At 48.9% G+C, this 11,708-nt stretch overlaps 1 protein-coding gene across 3 annotated transcripts in view; it reads right to left on the bottom strand.

The window, feature by feature from the left end:
- The window catches only part of LOC103171576 (protein TMEPAI), a 52,215-nt gene extending 46,498 nt beyond the window's left edge, over window positions 1-5,717 (bottom strand). For 2 of the 3 annotated variants that reach the window (XM_042341890.1, XM_042341889.1), the window contains exon 1: window positions 5,532-5,717. In XM_042341890.1, coding sequence (XP_042197824.1) covers window positions 5,532-5,643 — 112 coding nt within the window. In that variant the 5' untranslated portion in view covers window positions 5,644-5,717. The remainder of the gene's footprint in view (window positions 1-5,531) is intronic. The other variant, XM_042341891.1, reaches the window with a different exon arrangement.
- Window positions 5,718-11,708: the final 5,991 nt, after the last annotated feature.

The raw sequence follows: 11,708 nt of genomic DNA on the forward strand, positions 1-11,708 counted from the left end.
AGTGAAAGCTCCAGCCTCAAGTAGAGCCGGCCAGTGAATTAAAAGACAATACATCAGTCAAACGTAAATGATTCACTGTGAGGGGGAGCGAGAAATTCAGGGTAAACATGGGAATAGAGGGAAGAAAGCAGAAGGGTAAAATTCCACAAACCGTGGGTTAGAGACGAGTGGAGAGACAAACACTTCCAGCACAGGAGGAGGCCATTCAGCCCATTGTGTCTGCTTCACAAACACCTCTGGGCATTTTAAAATCATCTGTTTATTAATCCCACTATCCAGCTCCCTTCACATCACTAAATATTTTTATTTCTGGTTCTTATCTAGTTCCTTTTCGAAAGATCTGGAGTCAGGAAAGGACTGCATGCCCTGAGTCCCTACACTAGGTCATTAGACCTAATCACAACCATTAACATAACAAAGGCTCACTCCAATTCACAAGACAGAAAAGATATTACCGCTAAACAACACAGAAAACCCATCAGCACATCATTGCCAGGAAGCAGACAGAGGAGAACAACCCACAACTGAAGGACACTTTAATTCAGCTCCCCAAGCATTAGGTCCACACCTCAGCTTTCAGAACGCATTTCCTTTCATACCATAATTCCCCAGAGACGAGTCAAACAATTGAGTAGGTGTTCTCTTCTGTTTAAATTCTTGGTGGACCAGACCATTCGATCAGCACACAGCGGTGAGCACCCATATCCAATAATGTCGTTCTATATCATAGAAACAGGAGTGGCCATTCAGCCTGTCCTACCATTCTATAAGATCATCGCTGACCTGTAACTCAACACCAATTACCTGCCCTTGCCCCGTACCTTGACCTAAAATATATACAAATATATACTTGGTTGTTCACAGGCGCCTTGGATTGGGGGGGGGGGGAGAGCGAGGAGGAAACTTGGGCTAATTGTGTAAAGCTAACCAGAAACCGATTCAATGATTTCCAGATTAGCAGATGTTTTGCTACATAACAAATTACACATGTGTGTGACACACATTGAGACAAGTCACCATGATACATGATATGCAAATGTGAACAGTTTAGTCATACAGCACTTCTCACATTGGAGAAAGTGAAACCACTTTATAGACTGAACACGGGGCGGGTGGGTGTGGAGGAAGAAAGGAAGAAAGAAGTGGCCAAAAGATAGGTCTTCAGGCAGGATTGAAAAGCAGAGAGGTATTTCAGAAGATTTCTAGACAGAAGGGAGACAAATGGAAATGCCGAGCTCAGGAAGCCCTCCCAAACTGACTCATTACTGGGATATGCATCGGGACTTCTGAAACGCATTTCATGCTGCATTTGAACCTGAGTCCCAAGTGTGCAAAGGCATTTGAACCCAAGTTCCAGATGTGTAATGCCTCTGCACACCTGGGATCAGGTGCAAATGCAGCATGAAATGCGTTTGAGAAGTCCTGATGCATATCCCAGTAATGTGTTCTCCTGAGTTCAGTGCACCACACAGGTGATCATGCTACACCTTAACCTAGACAATCCTCCCACTTTATAACACGTGTGTTGTGACTGTCTTATTGATCCCCAGTCTTCTCTGCAATGGCAACATGACAATAGCTTGACAAATCACGTATCATTACGGGTTTCCAGTGTGCTCTCAATTGAAGTTGTTTGACTTTTCTGTGACTGTTTGACACTATCCAGTGCTACTCACCAGTGGCCACTATTGATTCACGAGCGAGAGATGACCATACAATTGTTTGGACATCACAAAAGAAGGAGCGAAAAGCATTCACTTACAAAATAGTCACTACATGTTACAGAAAGTCGTGTGAAGCGCATCAAGAAGGAGATGAAAGGCAAATTCAAGGATTATTAATATTTTTAAAAAAATTGACATACAGCATCGCCCATTGACCGTGTTAAATTGTGATGTTTCTATGGCTGGACAGGCTGCCCATCACATAGTAACATCCTCCACAATGATGATAGCAACTGGGAGGTTCCCAAATGCCCAGTCAATATAAAACCTGCATTTATATAGCGCCCTGCACATAAGTTAGCACTTTGGACCTCTCGCCTCTTGAAATACATTCAGGAGAGGAGGAACCCAGCAAAGGACAAAGAACTGTTTTTAGTGACGAAACGTTTTCACTGGTTAACCAATCGTTAACAAGAGGACACAAATTTAAGATGAATCATTAAAGGAATTAAAAGAGAGGTTGAGAAGAAAATCTTTACCTAGAGGGTGGTCAGAATGTGAAATTCTCTGCCACAAACTATAGTTGAGGCAGAATCCATTAATGCTACTGAAAGGGCATGAGGATAGAGGGATAATAATGTTTCATACAGCTATAACATTGAAACACCAGTGCAAGCTGAGCAGCCATTTCTGCGATGTGACATTTGAGGATTTTCTGATCACCTGTAGAAAGCTTTTTGCCTCTACATATTGACCATCCATCCCTTTGGCAAATAGTCACAACAGTACCGAGCAGCAGTTACCAGGGCTCGCTATCACAAGTTCACACGCACCAGGACCGACTTGTCTCCAATGATACGTCAATGAGCCAACCGGATCACTGGCATACTGCTGTGATCAGTATATCAGCAAATGCAATGGAAACCAAACAGCCCCTGCACCAAATGACAGGCACAAAATAAATTATGCAAAAGAATTGCATTTACAGGCAACGCTTAACCGTAAGCCACCATCGTACATGTAATAATAACTGTTCAATATGATTGACAGCAAAGGGGTTAATGGTTCCCTCCAATGGTCTAATAGATAAAGATGTGCAGCACTGGATCCATATGGTCCAGACGACAAGGTCAAACACTCGAAACTCAGGCTGCACTCTTCTCGACGAGGGCAGCCGTTGGGAGTTCCAATTTGCCCCAGTGCCCCTGCCTTGGGGGAAGAAGAGAGGCACAATCTGCCAGGGACCCTGCTCCTCCTCCTGATTACAAACTAATCATTGGCATTGTAAAAATTAGATTCAATAAAAACTCCTAGCATATGATATTGTGTTATCATATTGTCGAAACCTCTCAAAGTGCTCGACAGGTTTTACTGTTGCACGTAGCAACTGTATTTTGTAGGCAAACGCAACAGCCAATTTGCACACAGCAAACTGGAGAAATTGGCCAGGGTGGGAGGAATTCCATCCTCTTTCCAAATAGCGCCACGAGATCTTTAATATCAACCTGAACAGGCAGACAGGACCTTGCGTAAACCGTCTCATTTGAAGGACGGATCAGAAAGTTAACAGCTATTAGAGCAGTTGGGCTGGATCCAAGCAGTGCGTAAGTATTCAAATCCCAAACAATATAATCGCACTGGGATCTTGAAACATAATCAGCGAGTTCCCAGGTTCAGACCAGTAATTTAAACAGGTGAAAGTAGCTGACAACTGTCTGCCTGTGATCTATTTACATCTCCATCCAGCGAACCAGGTAATAATAATCTTAAAAAGTTACAGACCCGCGTTACTGAAAATATAACTCACAAGTATCTTAAACGTGTCTCAACAAAAAAGAGCGAACACCAATAGGCTTTTAGAAAAATGAAAATTGAATAGATTGGTAGAAAGCATTCAAGCGAAATGTGCCCAAAACGCTTCCAATATCCAAAGTAACTGGAATAAGCTGAAAAGGTGGGCTGCTGAAGGATTCTGATCCTCCCTTTCCTCTGGAGTTTATGTGTAGGAGCGCAGAACCTCATCTTAAAGGTATTTTGCAGGTTTCTGCCTGGAACCGGGTACAGTGGAGAGGGAGAGACCTAAGACAGAGACACCAGAGAGTGAGTGGTGGGGGAGAGGGGGGGACACCAGAGAGTGAGAGTGGTGGGGGGGACACCAGAGAGTGGTGGGGGAGAGGGGGAGAGACCAGAGAGTGGTAGGGGAGAGACCAGAGAGTGGTGGGGGGGACACCAGAGAGTGGTGGGGGAGAGGGGGAGAGACCAGAGAGTGGTGGGGGGGAACACCAGAGAGTGGTGGGGGAGAGGGGGAGAGACCAGAGAGTGATGGGGGAGAGACCAGAGAGTGGCGGAGGAGAGGGGGAGAGACCAGAGAGTGGTGGGAGGAGAGGGGGGAGAGACCAGAGAGTGGTGGGAGGAGAGGGGGAGAGACCAGAGAGTGATGGGGGAGAGACCAGAGAGTGGCGGAGGAGAGGGGGGAGAGACCAGAGAGTGGTGGGAGGAGAGGGGGGAGAGACCAGAGAGTGGTGGGAGGAGAGGGGGGAGAGACCAGAGAGTGGTGGGAGGAGAGGGGGGAGAGACCAGAGAGTGGTGGGAGGAGAGGGGGGAGAGACCAGAGAGTGGAGGAGAAGGAGAGAGAATAGAGAGTGGGATGAAAGCAGAGAGAGAGAGAGAGAGAGAGTGGAGGAGAAAGAGAGAGTGGGAGAGAGCAGAGAGTCGAGCGCTGCTCTGAAGTGTCGGTGCAGACACACAGGGGAAGTGGAGTGAAGAGCCAGACACCAGATTAAACACACACGGGGGGGAGGGAGGGAGGGAGGCAGACAAACCACATACACACGGCAGGGAGCCGCTCGTCTCTCCGCCCCCCCCCACCACCACCGCCCTCCGAGCCCCCGACAAACAACAGTTTACAAGAGATCAAAAGTGGCGGAGGCGCTGCTGCTGCTCTCACACACACACACACACACTCGCACTGAGCCGAACTTGGCCAAGATGGTCACCTCGGCCGAAGCCCCCGAGCCCGAGAGCGCTGCTCTTGACTGACTGACTGACTGACTGGCGGGAGGGAGGGAAATGGGGTCGAGATTCCCGACCACCAGGAGCCGACACACGCCCCGGGGACGGACGGGGGGTTCGGTGACCCACGTCGCCGTGTTACCGAGAAAAAGTCAGTCGCTGGTTTCACAGGGAGAATACAGACAGCCCCCACCCCCCTCCCTCACACCCCCCTCAGCCCTCACCCCCCTCACACCCCCCTCAGCCCTCACCCCCCTCCCTCACACCCCCTCAGCCCCCACCCCCCCTCAGCCCTCACACCCTCCCTCAGCCCCACCCTCCTCCCTCACACCCCCTCAGCCCCACCCCCCCTCAGCCCTCACCCCCCTCCCTCACACCCCTCAGCCCTCACACACCCCCCTCAGCCCTCACCCCCCTCAGCCCTCACCCCTCAGCCCTCACCCCTCAGCCCTCACCCCTCAGCCCTCACCCTCAGCCCCCCCTCAGCCCTCACACCCCCCTCAGCCCTCACACCCTCCCTCACACCCCCCTCCCCCTCACACCCCCCCCCCTCACACCCCCCTCAGCCCTCACCCCCCTCAGCCCTCACCCCCCTCCCTCAGCCTTCACCCCCCCTCCCCTCAGCCCTCACCCCCCTCAGCCCCTCACTCCCCCCTCAGCCCCTCACCCCCTCACACCCCCCGGAGCCGCGCGCCAGCCCTGCAGGTAACGGTCGCCTCGCGGGCGACGAGACTAACCCCCGCGCGCGCGCGCGCGCCTCGCCTCAGCTCTCAGCTCTCAGCTCAGCCTGGACTTCCCCTCTCCTCCTCCTCCTCTCCTCCTCTCCTGCCCGCGAAACAGCGGCCAACTACTTACTGATCTCCATACTCTGGAACAAAGAGCGCTTGCAGTTGCACGTACAGGAGACATTGTTGGCTGGTTGCTGGCTGGTTGTGGCTGTGCTGTTCAGACCCATCAAGTTGTACATTTAACAGGAAAGGGGAACGAGAGTGGAAGAGGAGAGAGAGAGAGAGAGAGAGAGGGAGGGAGAGAGAGAGAGGGTGCGTGGGGTCGGGAGGGGTGTGTGTGTGTGTGGGGGGGGGGGGGGGGGGCGGAGAAAAAAAAAACACCCCACACACGACGGGAGGAAAAATATATTTTTAAAACAAAAAGGAAGTTTTTTTTTGAAAAATAAAATAACACCGCCCGGTGGTGGTGGTGGTGGTGAGTGGGCGGAGGGGAGAGAGACCGAGAGAGAGAGAGGTGGGTGGGTGGGTGTTGGGGAGGGGGGATGGGGAGGGGGGGAGGGGGGGGGAAACGAGGGCGACGAGGAGGAGACTTGGCCCCCGAGAGGTCTCAGCGGGGAGAGGGCATGGTGACGGCTGCCGGGTCGGAGGAGGCTCCCTGTGCTGCCGGCCAGTGCGGTGCGCGGCGGCGGCGGCGGCTGCGACGACTGTCTGCGGCTCTGATGCCTCACTCACTCACTCACTGACTGACTGACTCTCACAGGGAGACACACCAGTGACCGCGCCGCGGCCAGACAGTCCCCGCCCCCCGAGCCCGCCCCCCGAGCCCGCCCGAGCCCGCCCCCGACTCGCTGACTGGCACCTCCCCCCTGCGCCCAATCGCAGCTCGGCTCCGGCGCTCCGACCCGGCGCTGAGCGACGCGGTCTCGGCCAATCGCAGTGCCGCTCCAGCGCCGACTGACGCGGCCGCCGACGAATGGCCGCTGAGTGACGGGCGGCCTCCGTGACGTAATAAGCGGTGGGTGGGGAGGGATTGGACCAATCAATCACGCAGGATCCGCCTCCCACCCCCCAACTCTTTGCTGTAATTGGAGGAGAGTAACGCCGGAGGCGTTACTCTCCTCCAATTACAGCAAAGAGTTGGGGGGTGGGAGCTGTGGACAGTACTGTTGACAGATTGGGCGTTTTTTTTCCGCTGCAACTGTGCGTGAAACCGCGGCTTTGGGCGGCTGCTTCATTTCTTCCCATTTTGAATTGAAACCCGCAAAACTTTTATAAAAATTTTTTTTTAAAAATGTATTTAAACCCATCCCCCCCCCCACCACCCCCACCACCCCCACCCCTCCACCGGCGGCCCCTTCCCCCCGATTCCCACCCCCCCCCCCAAAAAAAAAGAGAGAGGCGCTTGACCCGGATCGGTCCCACTCGCCTCGGCAAACGCGTGCTGTTGGGCTACTTTTGGGCTACTCTCGGGTTGGCTTTGGGCTACTAATGGGTTTTCCAGGGATTTTCTGGGGGGAATATGTATATATGTGTGTTTATATATATATTTATATATCTATGCGTATAAATAAAAGTGTTCTTGGGGACGGCCGGTTGCCAACTGCAACTGAGACGTTCTCCTCAAGTGATTTATTTTGCCTTATTTTATTTTTATTCTTTTATGTTGCGTTTCCACTTGGATTTGAACCGCGGGTCTTCAACTGGGAGTGAATTGGAAAATAAAACGGGAGGGGGCTGGCGGGAGAAACTGCAAGCAGACAAGACATGGACGCTCCCTCCAATGCCAACGGAACAACTGCCTCTAATCTAAAGCTTTGGGTTTAATAATAATAATCCTAATAATAATCCTCGCGTTTGATAGAGCGCTTTTCACGTCGGGAGGACGTCCCAAAGCGCTTCACAGAACGCACCGTGAAGTGAATTGACTGTATATTTGTGGGCGAACGCGGCAGCCAATTGCGCACAGCAATGCCCCACAAACAGTGGTAGATTGAAAATGACCAATTATTTTATTATTGTTATTAACCAGGCACTTTGGAAAGAGAAAGTGGTGGTGGGGGTTAGGGGGTGGGTCTGGGAGAGAGAGAAAGGTTTAGTTACAAAGAGAGAGCATTCTGATCCCCTTTCAGTTCATCGCCTTTCTGCCGACTTATATTTTTTTAAGATGATATTTTTGTGGAGTCCTGTAGCTCAGCGGTTAAGAGCGCTCGCTCGCTTTGCAAGCGAGAGACCCGGGCTTGATTCCCGGCAGGGGGCGAAACCTTGGGCAAGTTCCCTTAGTCCACACGCCTGATAATAATCCCTCAAGAAAATCAAACAGTAATAAATTGGTCGCTTCGTGCCACGACTGTTTGTGGGACGCTGCTGTGCGCAATTGGCTTCCGCATTTCGCCCACAAATATACAGTCAATTCACTTTACAGTCTATTCTGTGAAGCGCTTTGAGACGTCCAGAAGACTTGAAAAGGGCTATATCAAATGCAAGGATGATTATTATAATTAAATAAAGTAGAATTTTATAGCATGAGTTATTCGTGGCTATTTGTGGGATATTGTTAGGCACAATTTGCCCGGTGTGTTTTACGTACAGATGCACAATCACGAGATATTATTTAAAATCCTGTGAATTTCTTTGAGATGTTTCAACACTTGCTCACATTTGGTGTGTTGGAGAGTGAGTAAACACCAAATGATGTAGGTTAGATAAACCACCATCAAATAGTGGGAAGGAGATAGAGGAGAAAATCTGCAAGCAGATTTCAGAAAGATGTAAAAACAATAGAAGAGTGATAATGACTTTATTATTCGAACATAGACTGGGAAGCAAACTGTGTAAAGGGTACGGAGGGGGAAGAATTCATAAAATGTGTACAGGGGAACTTTCAATATCAGTATGTTGCCAGCCAAACCAGGAAGGAAGCAGGGCTGGATCTGAAGTGGGGCAAGTGGAGCGGGTTTCAGTGGGAGAGCATCTGGATAATAGTGATGACAACATCGTTAGGTTTTGAGTAGTTATGGAAAGAGACAAGGAACAATCAAAGGTGAAGATACTCAACTGGAAGAAGGCTAATTTCAGTGTGTTGAAAAAGGATCTGGCCCAGGTAGATTGGAAACAAAGATTGGTTAGGGTACAGACCAAACATGTTCCCATGAATAATAATCCTTATATTTGATATAGTGCCTTTCACATCACGAGGACATCCCAAAGCACTTCACAGGATTAACTGTAAAGTGCAGTGACTTTTTTGTGTGAGTGAACCCGGCCAATTTGCACACGGTATTGTCCCACAAACAGACATGATGTAAATGACCAATATTATTTGGGGGATTGTTGGCCGGGTCACAGAGAGAAAATCCCCTTTTTGAATAGCTCCATGGGATCTTTAACGTTCACCTGAATAGGCAGACGGGACCTTGGTTTAACATCTAATCTGTTATTCAAATGTGAGGATTATTATACTATATTGGAACTCTTCACAATTAATTAGATATTACAAAGAGGGTTAATGTACTGCAGGGAGCAGCTTTGGGCTATAGGGCTTTTGCTCTGATTTCCTATGTTCTCAGATTGCCTTTGATCTTGATGGCAGTTCATGAATATTTAGGAGTTGATATGCTGATTTTTAAAAAAATCTGAAATTTGCAGATAAAAGTGGGAGGAAATACATGTACATACACTGCATATTTGAAAAACAGATAAAAAAAAGTGTTTTCATTGAGGGCACTGTGAAATCATATACCTCAAGAGTTTACAAAAGATTATTCCCTAGTTGGGAAATCAGTAACTAGGGGGTATAAACTCAAAATGTAAGCCTTATGGGGAGATTAGAAGAAACTTTATTATAGAGAGCATGTTACATCATGGAATGCTCTGCTCTCTGCTCCTACAATTCCACCATGTGTGGTGGACACACTTTGTCTCTCACCCTTCTGATTTGATGTTAAACCGAGGCCCTGTCAGTCTGGTCAGGTGGACGTTAAAGATCCTGTGGTACTGTTCAAAAAGGGAAGGAGGATTCTCCCGGTGTCCTGGCGAACAATTCATCAAATCAAATAACTTGTTTATTCACTTCATGTCTGTTTGTGGGACATTGTTGTGCGCAATATTGGCTGCTGCATTCGCCCACAAAACACACAGTCACTTTATAGTACTGTATATCATGTGAAGCACTTTGGGAAATTCTCATGATGTGTAAGGATTGTTATTATTATTATTATCTATCTCTTCAACTGCGCTTTTGATCAATGCTTTGATCTCTCTTTTCTCTGCTCAGTCCTCACGGTTATATTAGTCAATATAATGAGATGTTTATTCTTCTTGAAAGATGTTATTCAAGTGCACTATGAGGTACTATAAAATGTACTATAAAAATGCAAATTCTTGTTGAGACACTTACTGATTCCACAGTTAATCAGGAAAAAATTCACGACAATCCTTCATCTTCATGTGTGTAGGTGGGTGGGAGGGGTATTGTAATGAAAATCTTGAGTATTATGATCCAGCCTCTCAGTGGTTTATAGGCCTTGATTTGCAAATACAGTTGACTTTTATAGGGCAGTCAATAGTTTCAGTCCCACTGTATAACCCTGTGTTGGTTCCTTTACATTCAATGCAGTGTCCGTGTCAAGCTAAACAGCCTGTGATTCCCAGCCTAGCCTTCTCTTTTGACATCACATCGGCACTTTTCTGTTTTCCCCTGCTATCTCTCTTTCCCAGGAAGAAGGGAATTTTTAGCTGGATTATCTCACGATTCTTCATTCAGTCTGTCTGCTTCTCTCAGACATGTCCCATCAAGGGCGATCGCTTTATGAATCTTCAATTGCTAAGGTTTATTAATAATGGTTTCCTTGCTGACCTCTATTATAAAATGCCCTGTCAAATCCCCCGACAGCTCAGTTAGCGGATAAGAGATAACAGTGCAGCTCATCTGAATACTGATAAGAGCAAGTCATTTGAAATGTAGGCTTCTATTCAGTAACTCTTTGCCATCTCTCTGATTGGAGAGGAGATGCATGTTCCTTTGTGATATCCCTATCGAAATAATATCTGATTATTCTCAATGTGTTAAGTTTCACTTTGCTTTGTAATGTGCCTTTCTCAGATAACATTAATCCTTGTGGTTTTCTAACACCTTTAACAACAACAACAAAATTACATTTGTATAGCGCCTTTCATGTCTGGAGGATGTCCCAAGGCGCTGGAAAATCAGTGTTTCGGACCCGAGTTGGGGTTTAGGATCGGGGATGGCAGATGGCAGGGGAGGAAGGAGGGTGACCAAAGGCACGGTCGAAGAGGAGGGTCTTGAGATGGGTCTTGAAGGAGGCAAGGGAGGGGGCAAGCAGAGGGACTGTGGGATGGAGTTCCAGAGGGTGGGGGCAGAATGCTTGCCCGCCAATTGTGGAGTGGGTGAGGAGAGGGACGTGAAGCAGGCTTGCTGAGCAGAGGGAGTGGGCAGGTTGGTAGGGGGTTAGAAGGTCGCAGAAGTAGGGGAGAGCAAGTCCATGGATCTTGAACTGTATCCTCTGTGTGATGGGGTCAGTGGAGTCGGGTGAGGATGGGAGTGATAGGGTCGAGGAGCCTGGTGCGGGAGAGGACATGGGCTGCAGAATTCTGGATGCTCTGCAGCCTATGGAGGGAGGAGTTGGGGAGGCCGACAAGCAGGGAGTTTGTGTAGTCGAGACTGGATGTTATGAATGTGTGTATGAGGGTCTCGGCAGTCTGTGGTGTGAGAGTGGCAGAGCCGGGCGATGTTCGGAGGTGGAGGGAGGCAGAGCAGGACATGGCATGGATGTGGAGTAGGACGGATAGTTGAGGGTCAAACAAGACATCAATATTCCGTACTGGCTTGGTGAGGTGGAGTGTGCATCCTTGGATGGTGATGCTGTCAGCACCTGAGGTGTGGAGAATCTGATGGGAACCAATCAGGAGAGCCTCAGTCTTGTTGACGTTCAACTGAAGAAAGTTAGCTCTCATCCAGGACTTCATGTCTGACAGACATTCTGTCAGCACAGCAGTGGTCCTGGAGTCGAGAGTGGAGGTAGACATACTCATACATGTGGAAATTGACCCCTGTCTACGGATGATTTCACCAAGAGGGAGCATATAGATATTGAAAAGGAGGAGATCAAGGACAGAGTCCTGAGGAACGCCGCACGAGACGGTGCGGGGGCTAGAGGAGAAGCCATTTGTGGAGATAAAGTGGAGAAGGTGTGAGAGGTAGAATCTGAACCATTCCATGACAGAACCATGAAGGTTGGGGTGAGAGGAGAGGCGGTGAATGAGGATAGAGTGATCAATGGTATCG

Source organism: Callorhinchus milii, unplaced genomic scaffold (assembly GCF_018977255.1).
Source record: "Callorhinchus milii isolate IMCB2004 unplaced genomic scaffold, IMCB_Cmil_1.0 Scaffold18, whole genome shotgun sequence".
NCBI classification, from domain to species: domain Eukaryota; kingdom Metazoa; phylum Chordata; class Chondrichthyes; order Chimaeriformes; family Callorhinchidae; genus Callorhinchus; species Callorhinchus milii.